Source organism: Rhinolophus hipposideros, assembly GCF_964194185.1.
Source record: "Rhinolophus hipposideros genome assembly, chromosome: 12".
In the NCBI taxonomy this organism is placed as follows: Eukaryota; Metazoa; Chordata; class Mammalia; order Chiroptera; family Rhinolophidae; genus Rhinolophus; species Rhinolophus hipposideros.
Window position 1 is genome coordinate 18,667,573 of NC_138058.1, and position 25,302 is coordinate 18,692,874.

Here is a 25,302-nt window from a genome sequence, read left to right on the forward strand (position 1 = left end):
CTGCAGACTTTCCTAGGGTCTCTCAAAGGTTCGCAGAACCCAGACAAATAGCATCTGGCTTGAGCCTACCCTATACCTCTGGCTGAGCAGCCCTAAGTTGGCACTAGCAATAGCAGGCCTTGGTTTGAGGCTTGGCCACTCAAGACGCTTCCAAGCGCAGCATGTGCAACAGCCATCTGCAGATTTCTTTCGGACTCCCACTGGGTGGCCCTGGGTGGGGCACTGACTGTGGCTGTAGTAGACATACAGCGGATCCCATCCAAGGTGGTCCTGGGGCTAGCCCACCCAGTGGCCAGCTTCAAAATCAGCTGGAGTAGCACCCAGTTGCCTCCAAGTATGACACACTCAAGGGGCAGATTGGGCAGGCACCAGAGTCCTGCTGAGGCAGATTCTGCTCTGTAGGATCAGCCCCTGAACAACAACTCTTCCACTGTAGTCAAGGCCAGTCCTCACAACCAGTGAGCCCAAGGGTCAGTCCTTCCCATTGATGTGCAATTATCAACCAAGGCTCAACTACAAGAGGAGGGCACGCACAACGCACACAAGGGACACACCTGGAACACGTGGCTCAGGTGACCAGAAAGACTGTGCCACTGACCCCACAGCTCACCTACTATACAAGTCCACTCTACTAAGACCAGAAGACATAGCACCCCTACCTAACACATAGAAACAAACTCAGGGAGGTAGCCAAAATGGGGAGACAAAGAAACGTGTCCCAAATAAAAGAACAGAACAAAGCTCCAGAAAAAGAAGAACTGAGCAAAATGGAGAAAAGCAATCTATCAAATGCAGAGTTCTAAACACTGCTTATAAGAATACTCAGTGATCTCATGGAGAACTTCAATACAGAGATAGGAAGCATAAAAAAGGACATGGAGACTATAAAAAAGAACCAGTCAGAAATAGAGGATACAATAATGGAAATGAAGACTATATTACAGGGAATCAACAGTAGATTAGATGAAGCAGAGGATCCAACCAGTGATGTAGAAGATAAGGTAGCAGAAAACATCCAACCAGAACAGCAAAAAAGAAAAAAGAATCCAAAAAATTGAGGACACTTTAAGGGGCCTCCGGGACATTAGCAAGCATACCAACATTCGCATTATAGGTGCACCAGAAGGAGAAGAGAGACAGTAAGGAATTAAAAACCTATTTGAAGAAATAATGACAGAAAACGCCCCAAACCTGGTGAAGGGAATGAACATACAAACCCAATGAGCACAGAGAGTCCCAAACAAGATAAACCCAAAGAGGCCCACACCAAGAAACATCATAATTAAAATACCAAAGGTTAAATATAAAGACAGAATCTTAAAAGCAACAAAGAAAAGCAGTTAGTTACCTGAAAGGGAGTCCCCATAAGACTATAAGCTGGTTTTGAAACAGAAACCTTGCAAGCAAGAAGGGGAAGTGGCAGGAAATATTCCAAGTGACGAAAAGAAACAACATACAGCCGAGATAGCTCTGTTCAGCAAGGCGGTCATTTAGAATTGAAGGACAGATAAGGAGCTTCCCAGACAAGAAAAAGCTGAAAGAGTTCATCACCAACAAACCAGTGTTACAAGGACTCTTGCAGGATCTTCTTTAAGATGGGGGTGGAGGTGGGAGTTAATGATAGGTGAAAGGGGAAGAGATTAAGAAGTACAAATTGGTTGTTACACAGTAGTCATAGAGATGTAAGGCATAGCATAAGGAATATAGTCAATAATATTGTAATAACTAGGTATGGTGCCAGATAGGTACTAGAACTATCAGGGTGATAGTTGGGAGTGGGGTTGGGAGCAGGGTGAAAAAGGTGAAGGCATTAAGAAATACAAATTGATAGTTAATACAGTATGGGGAATATAATCAACAATGAAAGAGCATGTAGAGCATGTAAGGTGCCAGATGGGCACTGGACTTATCAGGGGGACCTTTTCATAGACTGTAGATGCCTGACCAATGTGCTATACACAAAAGAGCTGAAGTAGAAAAATATTGAATGTCAACTATAACTAAATATATAGGTATATACAGTCACGGGATATGAAGTACAACATAGGGAAGATAGTCGACAGTATTGTAACAGCTATATAAAATATCAGAGGGGTAGTAGCTTGAGGGTGGGTTATCACTTTATGAGGGGTTTAAATGTCTAACTATTACATTGCTTTGCACACCTGAAACTAATAAAAAATGATAAAAGTAAATTTTAAAAAATACTCATAGAAGATTTCTATTTTATATTCTTTTTCTCTTTAAAAACATTTAACATACAACTTATTTGTAGAAAATTTGGAAAATATTTTTATACAAAAAAAAAAAAAATACAAGTGCTTAGAATTCCACTGCCTTGAGATAAACATTGTCAGAATTTTGATATATTTACTTCCAGTCTTTTTTCTATGGATACATATATAACAAAAGTGTGGACACAGTGTATATTCAAGTCTGTGTCTGATAAATGTTGGCAATGCTTTTAGTTGCAAGCACTAAGGAAAGCCCACATTGATCCATCTGCATGCCATGTACTCAAAACTTCTGGGAGATTTCCATGTTCTAATGTTGCCTAGCACCATGCCAGAAAAGGAATGCACTGACCAAATTCTATTCAGAGAAATAAACTTTCATAAGATTTTATAATCAAGGTCGTACCCAAACTTCTTCCAATTTTCTCCCCCAACTGTAATATCATAAAGTCCCATATCTCTTAACAATTTAACTAAAGGGGAAGGATAGAAAGGTTCTAATTTTTTTATTGGAATTTTTATGGCCTGTAGACATCACTTATTATTATACTGTTCCTATATTTTACACATCAGCTTGATGGCTGGCTAAGCACTAAATAAATGGTATCCAGTTGTCTTAGTCTGCATGGGCTGCAATAACAAAAATCCCAAAAACTGGGTAGCTTATAAAAAACAGAAATTTATTTCTCACAGTTTTGGAAGCTGAGAAGTTCAAAATTAAAGGGCTGGCCAATGGGGTGTCTGGTGAGTATCCACTTCCTGGTTTATAGATGGCTGTCTTTTTGAAGTATCTTCTCATGATGGTAAAGATTACTAGGGAACGCTCTTGTTCTCTTTTATAAAGGGCACTTATTCTATTAATCAGGGCTCCACCCTCATGAGCTAATCACCTCCCAAAGGTCCTACCTTCTAATACCATTATATTTGGCATAAGGAATTAACATATGAATTTTGGTACGGCAGAAGCATTCAGTCTATATAGCACCACTCAGCCAGAACAAAGAAAAGCCACTATGCCAAAATGAATACTGGCTTCAATTCTGTAAGAGAGTTGGGGCAGATATAACATCAAAACATTTTTTTTTCCTTTCAAATTAACATTCAACTTAGCTCAGTCCCTTTCTGACCAACCTTCTGTGGTGTGCTAGCAGGAACTCATACTAATTCACAAGAGCCAATTGTGTGCTCCTCTTCTCAACTCTGCATTCAGTCATGTGATATGAAAGCTTGAAATTGGCCAAAATAGGAGTTTTTGCATCAAGAAAGTGGACACACACTCTAAACATTTTTTGTTTGTTTTTTTTTCAAACAGTTGTTAAGCATTTACTAGTATACCACTTCCGTTTCACTTCTCTTCTCTCACCAGCAGAAACCATATGTATTTCCCCCCTTACTACAAGCCATTGCCATTACCAAAGCCTGGCCAAAACGATGTTGGACATGGAAACTCATCTTACAAGAATTAAACAACAGATCACTGAGTACAGTGTATCTACCCATCCAGATGAGCATCATCTTACTCAGTGCATAATTCCTTTTGAATTTTTCTCTGTAGTACTTTCCTCCCAGAAGTGTCAGAATTTTCTAAATTTCCATTTCTTGTATGTTTCTTTAGATAGTAAAACCATGAGATATCTGTATGGCTTGACAGTTATACAAAGATGGGAATAGGAAGAATTTTAGTACTTTATGAACCAAGATTCAAGCCTACTGTAATATGAACCAGCTTTATAATTTTATTATAGGAAATTGATGTATTGATTTAAATATAGCTTATTTCAATGATTTGAAAGTCATCAAGGGTTTTTGTTGTTGTTGTTGTTTTGTTTTTTTTGCTTTTTGGCTTAAAAGAGGGCAGGAGAGTTCCACATGGGATAGTCATAAATACAAGAACCCACAAAGTGTGAAAGAATTTTTATATTAAAGTCAAGAAGCTGACCTATATATCATTTTACACACACACACACACACACACACACACTTTTAAGGTGGGGCATTACATGGTATCCATAGCTGATGTAGGCATAGATTTCATCCATTGGCAAGATAATTGGGGAGTAAGTATGTTTATATCTGTGTTGTTGCTGTTGTGTGTGTGTGTGTGTATGTGTAGTATATATGTTGTTGTTTTACCCAAATGATTTCAATCAGAGTTGAATTTCCCATTTGGCTTTGGTCAAGGTGAAACAGACTAAGTGAAATAGTGTTCTAATTTTTTTCTCCCTCACTACTCTATTTTAAGTGCTGGCAATGTTGCAGCTTCCTTTTCCCCCCATAGGTACTGTGTAGGAACAAGAAAGAATTACCTGTTGACTGATATGAAGGCAGGAATTGACTTACAAATGGAAACAGACAAGTTCAGAAACCCACATTGTTGTAAAGCAGCAATCAAAAGGCCACTAATGATCAAGCATTGCTGCTCGAAGGATCCCTGAGCAGAGCAAACATGACTTCAAAGGATGCTTTAAGGGCCAAATTAAATAAAAATCCAGTGAAGGATACCAGAGTAGCAGTGTCTGGATCAAAAAGAACCCAGTGTATTCTCTGCCAAGGGCATTCTTTCTATTTCTGACACTTTGGATTTTTAGAGGTAGAATCTTCACATTTCTTGAGAAAATTCACATTGGAATACACCATCTTTATGGTTTGCACTCTCTCTTCAAAGAAAGTAAATGATGCTATTTACAGTGACAAAGCTTTGATAATTGCCATCTTTGGTGTGGTTGTTTGGCATCAACCCCAGCCTCAATTGTGACAACTGTACCAATGATGACATATTGGAGGCATTCTGCTGCATTAGACCAAATTTTATTAGCATATAGAACATCTGGAAAGATTAAAAAGCTGTAGAGGAGGAGGACTCAAAGAATACAAGGATGAACATTAATATTTATTTTATAACATTTGAATAAGTAAGTGGGGTTTTTGTGTTTCTCAATTTGAAAATAATACAAAATATATATATATATCATAAATAATACAAAAAAAAGCTTCCTTTTTAAAGAAGAGGGGGAGGTAAAAAGGGAAAGAAGGTAGGAGGGAAAGGGGGAAAGGGAAAGGAAAATTTGCACTCTGCTCCATCTTCTAATGAGAGGATTTGTTGATGTCTACTCTCCCTCATTTTCCACAGCAGGAACTAAGTGCTGTTGCTTAAACTTCAACATTATCACCCTCATATGAACAACTTCAATCACATCCTAATTAGACAATAAGCTTCTACAGAAAGAAGAAATATGTTAGATCAAAACTTTCTTATTTAAACTTTATAGCTTATTCCATATCCAGCAAGTAAGTGTCAGTAAATGATGGCTAATTCCCTTGGAACATTATTTTTACTCTGTACCCATAATCCTTCTAAAATGACAAGATCAGGTTCATAATCCCAGAGGAGTTTTCGCAGTGTCACTTACCTCCTCGAAACTTATCCCTAGCAATGATTAGTAACATTCGGGGAGTCTGGTTACATTGAAAATATGAGCAAAACCATAACTCCCACTAGAAAAAAGTCATCGATTCAGCATTCAACATCATTACCGCCACCAACTCTGCCATCTTTCTTGGCATCGTCATCATGACTACAGGGGAATCAGTACTAACAGGGAACTACAGTGTTCCATGGTAGTTGACACTTTTTATACTACAGAAGCTCAAAAAGGTCAACATTCTCCATTTTACAAATCTAAAAACTAAGCTCCTCGAAGGAAAAATATCAAGCTGGAAGTCAAAAATTAGATATGTAAGTTAATTGGAATTTTACCTCATGTCTACCTGAGAGCTGATATTCTTAATCTGTATGTCCAATAGAAATCACATTTATGGAGTTCACATTATAATATGAATCTTACAATAAAATCTCAAGTGTTAAATCACATATTTAAAGTTTACATTTGTCAATGTCAGTGATTTTTATCCAGCCCCATACTTACCCTTCTATACTCTGCTCTGAACTGCTGGGACTGGGAGATTGAAAACTATATTTCCCAGAGTCCTTTAACTCCTAGCTTTTTATTAATTTCTGCAATGGGAAGCACAAGTGGGAGATTAGAAGGCAAGAGGTAGGGAAAAGGCCTCTGTTCCCACCTTTTACACAGTCTTATCCTATTACAGTAGGAGAGGCAAGGTTACTATGAATTCCAGAAACCCTGAATCAATCAGCAACATTTCAGTAACTCTTGAAGGTAAGGATCAATAGAACCTCCACAAATGCAGGCAACAGACCAGGGACTGTCAAATATGATCTAGGAGTGACAAGCAGAGATTCTTTTTTTTTTTTTCTTCTAACATCTCCTCATGTTGCACCTCCAGTCCTTCCAACATATTTATAAATAATTTTCGATATAAAAAATCCTCCATTTGATTTAACCAATATGGATATGTTTTCCTGATTGGAGCCAAACTGAAACAGGAATGTTCCCAGATAACTCTCAAATGCTGGGATATAGGATTAGCTATCTCATCTTCATTTGTAAGAAGACATGATTTCATTGACATTGGTAAGTGTTTTTTTGATAATCCATGGAACTTAGAGGCATTCCAAGTACTTGTTATCATCAGTGGTAACTTGAAATAAAGCATAGTTTAAAGGTAGAGAGTATACCTTAAATGTTCAAGTCAGATACACACACACACACACACACACACACACACACACACACAATGTGAGGTGATAGATATGTAAATTAGATTGTGGTAATTATTTCACAATGTATGTGTATATCAAACTATCACATGGTATAGCTCAATAAAACTGGAAAGTTTTTTAAATAAAAATAAATAAAGGTAAAGCATTGGTACACTAAATGCTAATGTAGTTTACCATAATAGTAGTAAGATTATAATAAGAACCATGTGATTATCTGGCTATTTCCTACCACATAAGAGAGATTACAGAAAGAAATGACAGACTCAGGGCCCTATATTCTCAAGACACATAACTGGTCTCCAGAATGACTCCTATTGTATTTAGACTGAATACTAGAGTCAGAACACATGGTGCTCCAAAGAGGAAAAGGGCAAAGTCTGACCCCGAAGGTGATTCATACACTTAAAGACCCGTAGGGTTTTGCTAAGTTATATGTAGAAGAACCCATGATATATGTGTGGAAAGTAATTCTAAAAGCAGCAGGCCAAAGAGGACAGAAATACATTTGATTTGAGTGATAATGTTGATAAGGGTTGCATATACTTACTGGAGATTGTGGGTTCAACATATTAGTCTGAACGGTTGTCTTTCTAACAGTTTTGTTGATTGGTTGAAAGAAGCCTAAAGTCAATGGTGACTTACAGCCTAAGAAATGTAGATACTAGATACTTCCCTGATAGATAAAAATAATCGCAAAATTTAAGGAGTCAGAAATATTGGAGTTGATTTTTCATTCAGCAACCCTCCCACTCTTTCTCTCATTCTCCACTATGTCCCCTGATAAGGCAAAAGTATATTCATTTTGCTAAGACATCCAAAATATCTCTAACGGTGATGATTATTTAGGCCCTGCCCACCTTACAGCAATTTCACTCACCTTATGGCTGTTAAGCAGGAGCTGGGGTCTCTGCCAATATGGGATTCCATTATTTCAACTGAACTCAGGAAAGCCATTTCAATATCACTATCTCCTACCATCATCACAGCATACAAGCCTTGAATTTCCACAGTGGAGTGTCACACTTCTCATCTAGTTCCCAGAGCTAAGTCATTTCAGAGGTGGGTCCCCTCAATAAAGATGAAACTTGGACCCTTGATGAAGAACTTCTGACACTGCCACAACTGTGTACTGTAAATCATCCTCAAAAGTCTCTCAAAAGGACATGTGCCATAAGCAGAATATCTGAGCCTTGGCCAATTAGAAATTACCAAATATTTCAGGAATTATTAGAAACTGGTTCATAGTTGATGCTAATCCTGGCGATCTAAAATGACACTGTGTTCCTTTGGACAATGGAAACTGATGAAAATCTAATAAAAAATGGAGATTTGGCCTAAAATTAACTGTCAGTGGATACAGTGGTTCTGTAAACCCACCCTATGATTTTTTTCCCTCCAGTTTCTTAATGTGTGGTTGGAATAAACATATCTTGAAACTGACTGAGTTGCAACATTGGTTCACTGATCCATGGTATGGGACATAATTGGAGTAGAAAAAAGACAAAGTTGGAATACTAGGAACTTCCCCTGCCCTCCTCCACCCCATTCCAAAATGGTTATTCAAAGGCAATAATGCAACCCTGGAAAAAATTAAAGGAAAAATATCACCATTAAAATTTTGAAAGATGCAGGGATGGTGATTCTTAACACATATTTTTTTTTAAACTTATTTTTTTGACCTGTGCAGAAGGTGATTGGAACCTTGGAGAATTATTTTAAATTATTATAAATTGAATCAGATAATGTCTCCAGTTTTATAAAACTAGAAACCAAGGCTCAAAAAAAAAAAAAACCCTCATAGTTAGTGAATAAGGTAGTGAGGACATCTGTCTAAATGAGAGACTGTGTTTCCAGTCAGTATAATACATTCTGTGTCTCTGGGATTCCAGAGAACCTACAAAATAATAAATTCTAATCTGTTATATCTCATATTTAAGACCTGGTAAGAAAACCCACCCTTTCTTATTATGCTTTTCTACCAACACAACCCACTGATATCTTACTGTCCTTTGTTTTGTGTAATGATTTCCCCCCCCCCCCCCGGTTAAATATATGTCTCTCTATAGCACCTTTTGCATTGTTATTTAACTCCTCTTATTATTTGGTTTTTCATGTATTTATGACTTAGACTCTAAATACAGCATACATCTTTAGATGTTATAAACCTGAGGGAGATAACAAGCACACAGAAAGAAGTTAGGGATCTATTAATAAAACATCACAGATCGAAATTTGAATCTTGGCTTGCATTTTTTAGCTAAATGGTTGAATTTTTGAGACTCAACTTATCAACTTGCCTTGTGGAGGATATTGCACATGACATTGTAAGTGAAAGTACCTCATGCGTAGAATATGTTTCATAAATTTCTCTTTCTATCTGGCTCTTTTCCCTGATCTATGAATCTCTTCCTTGTGTACCTCTTTAGCACTCACAAGTAGGCATTTCAGAGCGTGGAATAGCCAAGCTCAGAGACTTAACTCAGGCCATGTAGTGGCCGAGAAAAAGATTCCAGGTAGCCTGGAACTCAGAAGTAAAATTTCAAACAGAAATCGATCTCCAAATACAGGAACAGAGCCCTGGGAGGAGCTGGGAGGGAATGGGTGGATGCTAAGAAGAACAAGCATACTTCCAAAGTATACCAGAATGCTACCCCATAAGAGAAGGGAACAAGCACCAGATACAGAGCTGTTCTTGAGCCTTCTGAAAAATAGAATATATACATGTGTTACTGAACCCAGGTTAGGTGCCACTTGCTGCCCAGAGAGCCCAAATCTTGAGCGACAGGGTTGGTAAGGAGAAAAGTGTTCTTTATTTCAGATGCTGGCAGCTAAGGAAGATGGCAGACTAAGGTCGAGACAAAAACACCTTCCCCAAACAGAATGATTAGGAGGTGTTATAGGCAGGTATGTGGGAAAGAACAAAGAGAAGCGGGGTTGAGTCATGTCTCAGGGGTGACAGTTGAGAAATCAACTCCTAAGGGTCTTCTGAGGCCTCAGGTCTGCTTCGATATATTATCTTAAATTGTATTGTCCATGGCCGGAATAATCTATGCATCGTCAGCAAAAACGGTGAAGGAATTGAAATCTTGGGTCCCAACTCCAGGCGCCTGAGGGTTAAGAAATTGCTTTTTTCAGGTTAGGATTCTGCTAATTAAATGGATTAATGAGGTGTATGTAGCCTTAAGAAAGGGGACAAAACAGAGTTCTGACAGCAATCAGTGAGGGGAGAAACAAACGAAGAAGAAACAGCTGAATATCAGGGTGAATTGAACTGCAAACTAGCTAAATCTAACTACATTGATTCCCCGAGTTTCACTCTTACACATGTCTGTGAGACACATGAACACCAACTGCCATCCCACCTTGCCATCCAACTAACCACCATCACCAGGTTCCTACAGGACTTTCTGTGCTGTCACTATTGAATCCTGAACAAACCTCTCTTATTAGCACATTATTCCTTAATTTCCTGTTTACCTGTCCATCATCACAAAACTATAAGCTTCATTGGAACTGGTAGTGAATCTTTAATCTCCATTTTACCAGCACTTAGAATAGTGCTTGGCACAAAAGCAGCATTCGATAAATAATTGCTGAATGAATTAACAGTGCTAAGTTTGGAACTCACAGAATACATTGTTTTCTTTTCGTGAGTTCTTTTATGTTCATACGAGACATCAGAAAAGGGAATACTTACAAAATAAAAAAAAAGGAAAATCACTAATTGTGAAGTGTTAAATATCAGGAGAGTTTGTGGGAGGAAGCGGGAATGCAAGTTGATCAATTATGTGCCTGTGTGCCAAACCTGGCCTGCCCACTGTTTTTGTAAATAAAGTTTTATTACAACACATGTGTGCTTATTTATTTATTGTCCATGGCTGCTTTTACGTCATAATAGCTGAGTTGGATAGTTGGGAAAGAGCATATACAGTCAACAAAGCTGAAAATATTTACTACCCGTTCCTTTGCAGAAAAAGTTTGCCATCTCCTGCTTTAGACCATGTAAACTGCTCTCACATATTTTTATGTCATATGAGATATGAAAATCCCTACATTGCCCTTTGTGGTAATTATAAACTGTAAATGTATCTGAAAATAATTGCTGGCACACATGAGATTCTAAATACATATTTCAGGAAAAACAAAAGTTTCTAGGTATTGTTGATTGAGAGAATGTATACAAGGTCAGACAACTAAGCTTGCAAACTCATCCTAGAAAAAGCGCTACATATCTCATTACTGAATATCACTATGGTCACCTTCGAAGTACTCCCCTTGGGAAGCTATGCATTGAGAGCAGCACCTAGTCCACCCTTCAAAGCAATTTTGGAACTCTTTTTCTAGAATGGCCATCAGAGCTGTCGTCGTATTACATTTGAAGTCCTGAATATCATCAAAATGTCTTCCTTTCAATATTTCCTTTATCTTCAGGTCAAGAAAGAAGTCATTGAGGGCCAGATCAGGTGAGTAGGGAGAGTGTTCCAATATAGTTACTTGTTTACTGGCCAAAAAATCCCTCATAGACAGTGTCGTGTGAGCTGGTGCATTGTCGTGATGCAAGAGCCATGAATTGTTGATGAAAAGTTCAGGTCATCTAACTTTTTCACGCAGCCTTTTCAGCACTTCTGATAGTAAACTTGGTTAACTGTTTGTCCACTTGGTAGAACTTCATAATGAGTAATTCCTCTGATATCAAAAAAGGTTAGCTACATCATTGCAACAAGTCAGCGAACTTGTCAGACCTCGTATTCTCGTCTAAGTCGTGAATTCAGGCTAAAAGGACAATAACATCCTGTTAAATGGTATGTCCTGTGTTAAGAATAATATTGAATATGGCGGTGGATGATCTCTTTTGACCCGCCGTGGGGGGTCCTTTGGCCTGTTCTTCCCACATCACATCTGTGGGGACAAAGCCCCCAAAAACAGTTTCCAGGCTCTCGGCCTCACATAGAAAGGTGCTGGCTCGGGTAGTAAATGGCCATCAACTGTGATCAGATGCCAGCAGCTGTGGCTAGTTGGCCGTCAGCTGTAACCCGTAGGCCATTGGCCACTAATATAACGGCTGTGGCTACGCTAGCAGAAAGGAATGGGGGCTAGCAAGAAGATGGTGCCTGGCAAGCGCGGACTGCTGTTAGGCAGATTATGTAGATCCTGCTTCCTGTGTCTCCAGCCCAGCCACCAGCGAGAATATATTGGTTTGACTCCCCTACTTATGGCTCCATGGGTGTTCCTTTTTGGCCTCACCGTGTCCTGCGTTCTTATGTGGGGAGCGGGAGTGGAGACCCTGCACAACAAATGGCGCAGCGAGCAGGGTCCCTTGCGTGACAACATCATTCCTTCTTTGCATCACACAGCATGGGAAACAATCACTCAGTCATCTTCTTTCTACGCCACACAGAAACTTTAAGGTACAGCCAGATTCAGAGACATTTTATCTTCAGTTACTGTTTTTCCCTTTTCTGCTCACTTGTGGGATAAAGCTGACCTTCCTTTGCGTCTCCTCAATGCATCGTCAACGCCAGATTGATTTATGACACTAGGTGTTCTCAAGCACTTTTTAAACTTTTTTCTGTTTCCTTATTGATCTTCTGTCTGAGTGTTCTACCCATTATTGAAAGTGGGGTATTGATATTTCCTACTATTATTCTGGAGCTATTTCTCACTTCAGTTTTGTTCGTACCTGCCTTATATGTTTAGGATCTTTAATGTTTGCTGTATAGATGTTTATAATTATATCTTCTTTGTGCATTGAACTTTTTATCACTGTATAGTGTCCTTCTTTGTATCTAGTTAACATTTTTGACTTAATGTCTATCTTGTCTGGTATTAAGATAACCACTCCTGCTTTCTTTTTGTTATTATTTGCATGGGATATTTTTTCCATCCTTTCACATTCAACCTATGTATTTCCTCAGATATAATGTGAGTCACTTGTAGACAACATATAGTTGGGCATTTGAGAAAACAGTCATTTCTCCCAGTCTTTATGATCTGGCTCTGTGAAGGAAAAAACCTCTACTAATCAACCTGGTATGAAGGTTTATGGTTTTCTCAAATCTTTCAAAGTATGTCTGTCCCCTGGGCCTGTGTGTGTGTGTGTGTGTGTGATTTTTCCCCAATGGCCTCACCCCCATATTCATGGCTTCCTTTAAATATCTTATATTCCTTACAAGTCTCATCCCTGCTTCTTCTCAAAGTTCTTAATTGTTCTCTTGTATTTCTCTGCCCCAAGTCTCTTCCCTCCGGGAGCCCATAGATTTGCAGCACCCCTAAACTCTTACATGCCAGGGTGCCTGCCACTGTTTTCAGTGCCCTCCAATCTGATATCTAAACTTTGCCACCATTTCCACTAGTGCTCCAAATTGGGCAAGATAGAAATCAGTCTCTTGGGAATGTCCAGAGAGGCCAGAACAATGCAGACAAGATCCATTCTTTTTCTTCCATTACTTGGGAGGAACAAGAAAATGGACGGCTTCCTCCTGATCATGCTGTGCCAGAGAAGGGGCAGCATAGGTAAGCAAAACTCCCCCAAATTTCCTTCCATAATGAGTGTTTTATTTTTCTTGGTTAGACATTCACTTGGCTGATGCAAATCCTTACCTGACTTTTAGGTTTTCCACAAAGCCACTTTGGTCAACATGTTGTTTATTTTGTGTTTCCATGAGTGAACACGGGTCTGGGGCTTCCTAGGCCACCATCTTGCTGAGGACACTCCTCAGCACTAGTGTTTTTCAAAAAAAACATTATTATTAACAGCCTTCTGTAGTTAATTCACTTCCATTACCTTTAAAAAATCCACAATCTTCAAGTAAAATGTAAGTACTGACCTCTTTGATTTGGTTAATATGTAAGGACACCATAATAAAAATCAAACAAACAACTTATGATCTACTACCAACAAATTTAGGGACTATAATTTATCAAATCCCAATACGTTACTTAGTAATTCAAATGTACATATTATTTTACAGCTATGCCAAGAAATCATGTGCCAAATGAATGGGGTAGAGAAATTACTACTGTGTAGGACTAGAGAAGTCAAAACACATTGGGTACTGAAGTATTTAGGTATGGGTTAACGGAAGACTTAGAATTTGGGAATGAGTAATAATAATTAGATTCTAAATAAAAGGTATCAATGAACATATTCAGTAAGGAAAATGACTAGAGTGGGCATTAAGAAACAATGCAAAAGAATTGTCAAAATTCAATAGCCGTTTATGATAAAAGTTCTCCACAATGTGGTATAGAGGGAATGCACCTCAACATGACATTGCAAATGTTTTCTCCCATTCCGTAGATTGCCTTTTCATTTTGTTGATGTTTTTCTTTGCTGTGCACAATCACTTTATTTATTCATTTATTTAATTTATTCTTTTGAACAAAATTGTTTATTCAAAATATAATCATCAAAGTTCACTAACAACCATGGCTATTTCAAACAGAACAATTTAATTGTTTTATTAAAGTCAGATTCCAAAATGAAAGACCCTTAACCCACCTGTGGGGAAGAAATAGCTCGTTAAACCTGCTGGCTTATGTCGAGTCTAAGTCAGGAGGGAATGCAATATGAAGGTGTAAGCAAAAGAAAAGACATCTTTTATCATCCTCCCCAAATATTTTCCTTTCCTCCTAAAATTTTCCAGTTTGCCTGTCATTTTAACAATCAATAACCAAGTATAGCATGCTTACACATTCAACATGTATATACACAATGAACTGTGTAATTGTATGGATTAAGTCATTTTACATTTCCCCCTCTCCAAGTATAAAATTCCCAAAGGTTTTCCCTTCCAGTCATTTTAGTTTGACGTTGTCCCGTTGTTTATTTTTGCTTCTCTTGCTCTTGAGTTTGGTGTTAGATTAGAAACATCTTCTCCAAGACCAATGATAAGAAGCTTAGTGCCTGTTTTTTTTCCTAGGAGTTTTAGGGTTTCAGGTCTTATATTCAAGTCTTTAAACCATTTTGAATTAATTTCTGTGCACAGTATAAGATAGTCCAGTTTCATTCTTTTACATGTGGCTGTCCAGTTTCCCCATACTATTTATTGAAAAGGCTGTCCTTTACCCATTGTATAGTCTTGGTTCCTTTGTCATAAATTGATCGTATATGCATAGGTTTATTTCTGGGTTCTCTATTCTGTTCCATTAATCCATGTGTCTGTTTTTAGGCCAATATCATACTATTCTGATTACTATAGCTTTGAAATATAATAGTTTGAAATCAGGGAGCATGATGTCTCTAGTTTTGTTCTTTCTCAAGATTGATTTGGCTATATGAGGGCCTTTGTGGTCTTATGCAAATTTTTAGGACTGTTTGTTGTCTCAGTGAAAAATGATGTTGGAAAATTTGACAGTGATTGTATGGAATATGTAGATTGTTTTGGGTAGTATTGACATTTTAACAATAAATATTAATTCTTCCAATCCATAAGAATGGAATATAGAATATCTTTCAATTTATTTGTGTTTTCAATTTCTTTCATCAATGTCTTGTAGTTTTCAGTTCTTCCACCTCCTTAAATTTATTCCTAGGCATTTTATTCTTTTTGATGAAATTGTAAATACGATTGTTTTCTTAATTTCTTTCTTTTAGTTCATTAGTGTAGAGAAACACATGATTTCTGTATACTGGTTTTGTATCCTGCAGTATTACTGAATTTGTTTATTAGTCCTAACAGTTTTTTGTTAGAGGTTTTAGGATTACTTATTTATGTCATCAGCAAATAGTGACAATTTTATTTCTTCCTTTCTGATTTGGATGTCTTTTCTGTTTCTTTCCTAATTGCTCTGGCTAGGGTTTCCAATACTATTTTGAGTACAAGTAGCAAGATTAGGCATCCTGCCTTCTCCCTGAACTTAGAGGAAAAGCTTTTCACCAGTGAATATGATGTTAGTTATGGGCTTGTCATATATGGCCTGTGTTAGGTTTACACAAATTAAGGGGGCAGGATAGTTGAAATAGTGATCTAATGATTAGTGTTGACAATCAGTCTACAACTTTTATTGTGGCTTCTCTACCTGATCATTCTCAGCTTGGGTGGTAGTTTCATCACCCAGTGGTGATGAGCAGTGTTTTGAGCAGAACCATGTCTAAGTAAGGTTTTGGACTATGCGTCTTTCATTCCACAACTTCTCAGTTTCTTCTCTTTGAGCTTGCACTTAAGCTAACACAAGCACAGTCCCAATGCATTATCACATTGCTAAGAAAGACACGCATATTTTACTAGAAGTCTTCTAGAGACATATTATAACTTGCCAACCTGTCAGGATCATTTAAATGGAAGGAGTTTGGGGCACTCACAAAAACTTATTTGGGGTCATTTTCTCACTCCTCAAGCCGTAGCTGTAAGACTACTACTCACTCCTTAATAATAAGACAGAAGCCTTGTTTTTACAATTTAGATAAAAAAAATATTTTGAAATGAATCAAATGTTTTTAAATTAATGGGCATATATATATATATATATTTCAGTTTCTCTCTGAGAACCCAGAACCCATTAAGTTTCTTACATTTAGCCCAGGGCTGAACATGGCTCAGAAAAATCTAACACATGACTTTCTCATTTTAATTTCAGTTTGAAAGTAAATAAAAACAAATTGAAAAATATAAAACAGAAGCAATTCCTGTTCTCTAGAGATGACTCAGAGATTTATTTATATATCACCTATTTTATCCCCAATTTCTAAAAACAAACAAAAACATTTTAAACCAGTTTTCAAGAAGATGCTCTGATCTTTTATTAAGTATGCATTTAAAGAAAGAAAATATGCTTCAGAGGTGAAGATTAAATGTGTTTATTTTGAGTTAGTGGATACAATGGCATATTAGATACCAGCACTCCAAGCTATACCTATGTATTTGCCTCTAAACCTTCACACATGGTTAGTTTCCATTCCTCTAACAACTCACCACTGGGCCTCCTATTTCTAGCAAAATCATAGTTCAAATTAGAAAAATAAAACAAAAAAACAACAACAAAAAGTAAAAGCAAGGTGGATCACTATATTGTGCTTCCAGTGCCCCCAGAAGGATTATAATTGCCTCAAATAAATGTCTATTGTTTTCAGTAAAGGGGAAAAATTGATAACATGAGCACTAGGATGGGCATTACTAGAAGAGAAAGAACAGAAGACAGATTAAAAGAAGCATTTTTAGCTGGATGAGTTAGTTTCCCCTTAGTAAAAGTAATCCACATATCATGGATATAACTTCCAAGTTAAGTTGTTCAATTTGTGGGCCACACACTTAAGCGTATTGGCTAGTACATTTTTGCACTGAAACAGAAGCAATACAAGCTTTATGTTCTATCATTACACTTCCAGATTTTTCACTTAATATACCTGCCAACCTAATGATTCTTGCATGCATTAGAATTTGCTTTTGTAGAGTTAAGTTTATTTTCCCCATCCCTCCCCCTCCCGTAAACATTGCAAGGTGATCTCTTCACCAAATTTCATGAGAATGTTGCAAAGGACCGCTCTGTGCCACCTCAGAACAGGACTTCCCTGTCCCCTCTCCAGGCTATAGATGGACCAGTAGTATTGATCGCATCCCATCGTACATGCAAACAAACTCTGCTCCCTTAATTTCCCCATGCCAGAGGCATACAAGTTGGCAGGTATGCATACAAAAATGGAATTAAAAAAAAAAAAAAAAGGAAAGAAAAAAATAAAAAAGAAAGAAAAAGCTTTCTTGTTAAAGCCTATCGTCCTAGAAGGAATCCATTGCTTTGAATTCACTTAAAGCCTGTACAGGCGAAATGTGTTTCTTCTGAGAACCTCGTCTAACTCGCGTTTGGAATTCTTCCGGCTTTTCTCTTTTCACAAGGGGCTTCTTCTCTGGAGCCTTCATCTTCCAAGACACAACAGGTGAGTTGACAGCTGCTGTCCCATAGACTTTCTGGTATTTGGTTGAGGCCACGTAGGATGCCTTGACTGTGAGGACAACAGCATTCATCAGGTTTTTAGCTGCCTGGATGAGTGATGTGGCACTGTCCAGCTAGCGTGGGAGGAGAAGAATGAGATACACCTGGGTCAGTCAAGGCACAACACTCACAAAGTGGTGCAATTTCAGTTAAAACAATGCTTTGCTTGTGCAAGTATACAGTACTGCCCGAACTATTACATGATAAGGTGAATAGGCTACAAAGCAGTCACTTGTCTTCCCCCATCCCTACTCCCTAAGTAAAAAAGAAAAAAAAAGAAGATACTTTATGATGCATAGTTTTCTAAAGTCCCAATACCTCTAAAGATAAAGCCCTCTTTTTAGCATGTAAGAATTCCAATGTAACAAAAGTTTTCCAAAGTAGAACATCTCATGGTATTACATTAGGCTAATGGTTAATGGTGACAATTACTCAAATGTTTAAAAAGCATTTGGCAGGCACTGAAGAATAAAAAGTTATAAGGGGTTACATCATAATTTTATGGCCTCCCAGTGGAAGTATCTATAGATTATTTCTCCATCTTGAGCTTAGGATTGGTAGGGATGCAGGCAAGCAGCTAAGAAGAGGAACACACCCGTAGGTGTTCTGGCTTTTACTTAAGTGTTTATTGAACTTGAGTAGCCCTTTAACTATCCCCAGGTCTTGAATATACCTCCAACAAAAATATCAATAATTGTGTCAGGTGCTTGCAGGTCAGACTGCATTCAATGAGAGCCCATATGCATGTGTTAATGAAATATAGATTTTGCACTTTGTGCCAGACACTATTCTAAGAAATTTGTATTTCCCTATTTAACTCTCACAACAACCTGTGAAGTGGCATTTATTGTCATTGCTATTTTATGATGAGAGAGCTGGTGCAGAGATCCAATAACTTCCAGTTTTACATAGCTTAAGTGCCGAAGCCCTTAAAGACTGTATTACTGTACCACACTGCCACCCTGTTGGGCAGGATTGTTTCAGAAACGATACTATGACAAGTTACAGTAGCACTGTAGGTTTAGAAGCTCATCCCCAGACTCTCAAGCCAGGGAATGCTTTTAGCTTACTTCTTTGCCGCTTTTAACTAGTTACACAGTGTGGTGTATACTGTATATTAGGCCATTCAATATCTATTTCAACCTTATTCTTCCTTCACTTCCTGAACCATAGATGCTGGAAAGGATAAAAAACTGCATTTCCCAGACTCCTTTTCAGCTGGGATTCTACATGTAACCTAGCGAAGGGAAAAAATTAAGAGCTGGACTGAAAATATTACTCCAGCCTCAGGGATGCTTGGGCATAGCTTGACTTCATCAAACTTCTTGTGATATCAACTAAGGAAATGTATCCACTGCAGTTAGAGGGATCCAAGGAAGTTTCTAAGCAATGTTCTTCCTTGTTGTTGAGATGGTTTATTGTATAACCTGTGATTGGTAGACTATAGCTGCATTAGAGAAGGGGAGCTAACAGACAACCCTCTGAGTGCAAGGTGATTAGCAACGTGTTTAAGCTGAGGTCCCAAACACTGCGGCTTCCTATGTAGTGTGAACCACATTCACTTTAGCTTCGTGTCATTTCTAGAGACCAAAACATGTCCCAGGCAGTGACCAGGAACAGAAGTTACATCTAAGACCTATGTGATGTGTTTGTTGGTCCATATCCTTTATCAAAGCTAACCAAACATCATGCTGGGTTAAAAAATATATATTTTATGACAAATGAAACTCAATTCTTCTACCACCAAAAAAGCCCATAGAGTCAGATAATTGGGGAAAACAATGGAAGATGCTTTCTATGTATGAATTTTTTGCAATACCATAGAACTGAGGTTTCACCACTAAGAAAAATAAGATTAAAAATCAATATTTACATTGACCCCACAATACTATAGAGAAGAAAAGTGATTTGTGGATTAGAGCCACGATTCAGCAAATATTGTAATCGACTGCTTTGTGAATGAAATCAACTAAATGGACTAAGTACTTACTCTACTGCCTCTACTACACAGTACAAGGTGCACATATACCAAAATAACTGCTTAACCCATAATGTTTAGTTTATACAGTGTAAGTCTCTAAAGCTAAGGAGAAGCAAATTCTAGATTATTTATGTTAATAGAAGAGAAGCCAAGCATGGATTAGTGCAGTGATTCTCGAAGTACAAGCTCTGAACCAGCAATACCAGCATCACCTGGGAACCAATCAGAAATGCAATTTCTCAGGCCAATCTCAAACTCTCTGAATTAGAAACTTGCAATCCAGGGGATTCTGATGCATGACAAAGCTTGAGAACCACTGAATTAATGAAACCCAACGACTCTCTGAAGACTTATTTCATCTAATGATTTCAGGACTTTCATGATAGGTGATTTCATAACATCATAGCCAGTTATTTGACTGAATTTCACTTTTTTATCTTTTCCATTATACCGCCCAGGTAACAGTGTAAATAATGAAGGAAAGAGATAAGATAGTAAAATGTTGGGACAATTAGAAGATCAGTCATGGTTTCTTTAGAAGCTAAATATTATATTCCTTAGCCAATTGATGGTTCCCTAGAAGTGTCAGGTTTCAAAAATAAGTAATATTCATTCACAATGTTAGTTAATTCTATTATGTGCTATGGGTAAAGAGAGTGTAAAATGACATAATATCAAGGACAGTTCTGTTGATTTGCTTTCGAGCAAAAGAATTAGTAGAAGACGACATGTGTATCATATTATTAAAGAGTTCCCCAAAAAGCAAATCTTGGGAGAATTCAGTGGATCCTAAGAGAAGGATTACAAGTAATTTGGAAATTTTTACCACAGATTCCATTTTCAGATAGATGGTGTCTAATTCTGCAGCAAAAATATGATAGCCTGTCTCTTCTTCAGAAACCCTTTGCTCTCCCAGCCTGAAGCAGGAATCCTGTGAATAAACCTAATACATTGGTCAAGAGTGAGACAGCTCTGAAATTCAAAGCCAGTTAATTCATTCAAGCCACCTGGTAGGGCAGATACTGTGTTCCCCCGAAAATAAGATCGGGTCTTATATTAATTTTTGCTCCAAAAGTTGCATTAGGGCTTATGTTCAGGGGATGTCATCACAAAAAATCATGCTAGGGCTTATTTTCCAGTTGGGTCTTATTTTCGGGGAAACACGGTGCTGAATTTGTTGCGAGGCAAAGCAAGGAAGTGAAGGACCTGACTAGCTAAACCTGAGCAAATATACTCCTCGACAACAAGCCCAATCTAAAATTAATGCCAAATTTTACTTTTTCTTCAAACTTCAATTACCAAAGGTTAATTTTTTTCCCATACGCCCTATACCCATTTGATTGATTAAGATCATTATCAGTACGATCAGAATTTGTTTTATTTAAAAATGAGTCTCCTTTACGCTTGTCCAAAATAGCTCTGAGACCTGGTTTCCAAGTGGCACATTTTGCTAAAAATTCACTTCCTAAAGAAAATACATTATAAAGGGTACAGCTACATGGCAAGGTGATTTTTTAAATACATAATTGCTTTCTATTTTGTGATTTACACTGTAACCATGGCATTTTCAAATAAGACATGCAAATGATTCTGTATAAAGTTTTTATAATAATAACCAACATTAACTGAGCAATCAGCAGGTGCTTGGAATTGCCCTCGTCCTTTCAATTAAATCACATGATTTAAGTTTCAATAAATCTTGAAATAGGAACTACTATTACCCCCATTTTACAGGAGCAAACTGAAGCTTAGATAGGTCATGTAAATTGCCCGGGTAGTAATAGGTAAAGTAGGGATTAGGATCAATACTCTCTGTCTCCAAAGCCTGCCACTGAACCAATTCACTACTTCTCTGAAGCATCATTTAATCTCTGGGTCTTGTTTTTTCAGTGACTACCTGTCATTCAAAATGAACCTGTCTCAAGTATTAACTCTGTCTGGGTGGAAGCCTGTCCTTTAATCCTGGTAACATCCTGTAAACATCATGACTTCATCTGGTGAAAGGCTCCATCTCACCTGGTCTGTGATTTTTAGTCTCATCCTTAGAGCCTGAATTCTCTATAGTTGAATCTCCTGGCCTCAGCTGTTCTCCTTCTTCGTGCTCAGTCCTTCCCAGTCTTTCCTGGCCTTTAAGGTGTCATTCTGGTTTGAAAGCTCCCTCCTGGAGGCAGTGCCTGGAATCTGAGCCCTGCAGGTTTCTCTTGCATTTGCTCAGTTTGCCCATTGACCACACATCTATAACAACTGGTTGTGCCTGTGGATGCGGCTCACCTAAGCTAATTGGGGTGTGCTAAGTCTTTAACTGGGCTGGTCCTGGTAGCTTTATAAGAGCCTCAAAAGTGGATCACATCTCAGCCATTCCTGGCATAGACACTGACTAGAATTTTCCACAAAAAAAGACTTAAATCTTTTCCTGCTTAAAGGCCTTTCTATTCTTACTGGACGTGCCATTCAATTCCTAAGTCTAGTCTAAGAGAAGCTGCTAATTTTCACTTACTTTAAAAAATAAGAACCTACACTTAGCAAAGGAGACTGTGGGGACAAAACCCCAAAAAAGCAGTTTCCAGGCTCTCGGCCTCACATAGAAAGGTGCTGGCTCGGGTAGTAAATGGCCATCAACTATGATCAGATGCCAGCAGCTGTGGCTAGTTGGCCGTCAGCTGTAACCCGTAGGCCATTGGCCACTAATATAACGGCTGTGGCTACGCTAGCAGGAAAGGAATGGGGGCTAGCAAGAAGATGGTGGCTGGCAAGCGCGGACTGCTGTTAGGCAGATTATGTAGATCCTGTTTCCTGTGTCTCCAGCCCAGCCGCCAGCGAGAATATATTGGTTTGACTCCCCTATCTATGGCTCCGTGGGTGTTCCTTTTTGGCCTTACCGTGTCCTGCGTTCTTGGGCGGGGAGTGGGAGCTGAGACCCTGCAGGACAAATGGCGCAGCGAGCAGGGTACCCCGCGTGACAGAGACCATAAGCCAGTCTCTACACAGGCTCCCCAAGTTTTATTTGTCTTATTCAATCTCACAACCACCTCAGAGACAGGAAATATTATTATGCTCAACTGGGATTTAGAGGGGCCGTACAGCTTGTCCAGGATAGCATTACAAATAAGAAGCAAATAAGCCAAGATTTAAACCCGGGCAGCTTAACTCCAGAGCCCATGAGCTAACCATTGCTCCATGCTTCTTCCTAGAGCCATGTATGACAGAAGAATCCACATCCCCCAAATTTATCAAGCTGTGCTAGGTTAATTCTCTCTATTCAATTTCATGGGTGTCTGCTGTGACAAACCACAGAAATTAGGCTTCTCCTAATTCTGTCATTATTCTTTTAAAATATCAAAGTACTATTTTGAAAAGTCAACAGATGTTTCCTCACATCTTGTTCTATTATAGTCCATGGAAAGCAAATAAAGGCAGGAGAGCTCTTTTTCAGCTGTTTCTATAAGGTTTTTATATTTTTCTGCCTCTGTCACCACTCTGTCTTCTTAATCCCATACAACTTTTGATAGATTTCTCTTTTGCTATACCATCCTCAGTTTGGACTGCGAATGGAAGGAAAACACTAGAGGGAAGACTTTCCTGAATTGTGATTCTTCTATTGACATTTATGCTGCCTAATTCCTTAAGTCAAAGCTGAAGATTGTCATGAAAAGTGCTTAACATGACTGAAAATATACAGGATCAGCTAAAGAGTTCTGAAACCCCAGGTCTTAAGTTCCATGCTATTTCATTAACGTGGAGTTTCCACCACAAGGTGTTCAGTTTCCACAGACACGTTTGTGACTGCATGACCCAATAACATTCTCTTAAATGAAAATGCAACTACATTTCTTGAAATGCTGAATTCTCATTTATTCTTTACCCTTATGTCTACTCCATTTTTCTACATATATTTATTCATTCAAATAATTCTTCAGACTCCTAGTGTGTATCTATTTTGTGCCAAACACGGTGCTTTAGTGTTGGTATACAAACATAGACACATAAACTAAAAGGTTTAATACTCTGTGATAAATGATTTAGTAGGAGGTAAGGTGCTAAAGGATTGTAGAGAATCGGGGATCTACCTTGAGTCAGGTGGGGACAAGGCGGGAAAATAAAACTTCATGGTGTGCATGATATCTAAACTCACTTTAATGGATGAAATAGACCATTGTTGGTGATTGGAAGGTTGAGTGATAAAGGACAGCTTAAATTTCTAGCTTGTACAACTGGGTATATACTGGTGCTACTAACCCAGATTATAGAAATAAGAGGGAAACTGAGGTGCTACAAAACTGAGTTTAATGTTGGACCGACTAAATTTCAGGTGTGTGGGTCACATATCAGTAGCTATCAAAAGGACAGTTGAAATGATGGGAGTAAAATTCAGGAAGCTAGATGTAAGAAACCACATATTTGCTTAGGCTGGTCTTCCTCAGTTTCGTGAACAGTTTTCTGCATATTATAGGTATCTAACTTATGTCAATTCTGTCTAATTTCTTCTTCCCTTCATATTCGTTATTTAGCATTTTTAGAAAGATAATAGGATGCTGAATGAAATAGTAAATCAGTATTCTTTTATCACATCAAAAAGTCCACTAAATGTACTAAAAATTCTCTCAACATTATGCTTTCAAGATCAAAACCAATATTCTTTTAATATAATCAAAGACATACCATCATCAAGAAATCACAAAATATCTGAACTATTCCCTTGACAGCCAAGGCTACTTTCTATTCTGTTAAGTAATTAGCAATCACTCTTGATAATGGTGAACTTCCTGGAGCCAATCAGCAATAAAATAAATGCAGTTTAGATGTAACAGCTGGGTTTAAAAAAAAAACACATTAAAAACAAACAAACAAAACACCACATAACATAGTCAAGAGTACAAAGTAAGGTAAAAGGTGGATGGAAATGCATTGGATTAACTACATATAACAGTAAATATCTTAGGATATTAATGTGTGAGGACCAGAAACATAATTACAGAAGAGAATTAAAATTTCACTATGTGTTCTACATTAATCCATTTAAAATATTCATGCAGAGATACAAATACAAGCTGGAAATGAATCTATTTTCAAAAAGGATGATTATTTTTTACCGAAAAAATAATGAACCACAAATGGCATGGAAATCCCAGGTACACAGAAATCTGTCCTTGGATTAAAAAGAATGCAAGTGTCATGAGACTACTGGTGAAGGTAGGTAGAAGAAAAGAAACCAAATCTGTTTGATGGTGATTTTGAAATATAAAAACTGAGGAGTTTGCTTTACCTCAAAAAGCTTAGCAGTGCCTGGGAGAAGAAACCCAGTCACATTTGGGCCTAGGCTTTTTTATTTTAATGTTCTCTAGTTAGAGCTAATGATTTTGAGAATGCTAAAATGATTCTGCAGATATGGGTAGAGTCCATTTTATCTGCCATGTACAAGATCTTTAAATAGGAATAAATTAGTGTTAAACATAAGAACAAGAAGTATTTTAATGGGACTGTGCTATACATATTCAGGCCTGGGGCAGTGTTTTGAG

The 25,302-nt window shown here is 37.9% G+C and overlaps 1 protein-coding gene across 4 annotated transcripts in view; it reads right to left on the bottom strand.

Moving 5' to 3' along the window:
- Window positions 1–16,659: 16,659 nt before the first annotated feature.
- Window positions 16,660–25,302, bottom strand: part of CTNNA2 (catenin alpha 2) — a 1,066,300-nt gene continuing 1,057,657 nt past the window's right edge. For 3 of the 4 annotated variants that reach the window (XM_081068568.1, XM_081068569.1, XM_081068570.1), the window contains one exon: window positions 16,660–17,879. In XM_081068568.1, coding sequence (XP_080924694.1) covers window positions 17,592–17,879 — 288 coding nt within the window. In that variant the 3' untranslated portion in view covers window positions 16,660–17,591. Of the gene's footprint in view, window positions 17,880–20,612; window positions 20,730–25,302 lie in introns of all 4 variants that reach the window. The other variant, XM_081068571.1, reaches the window with a different exon arrangement.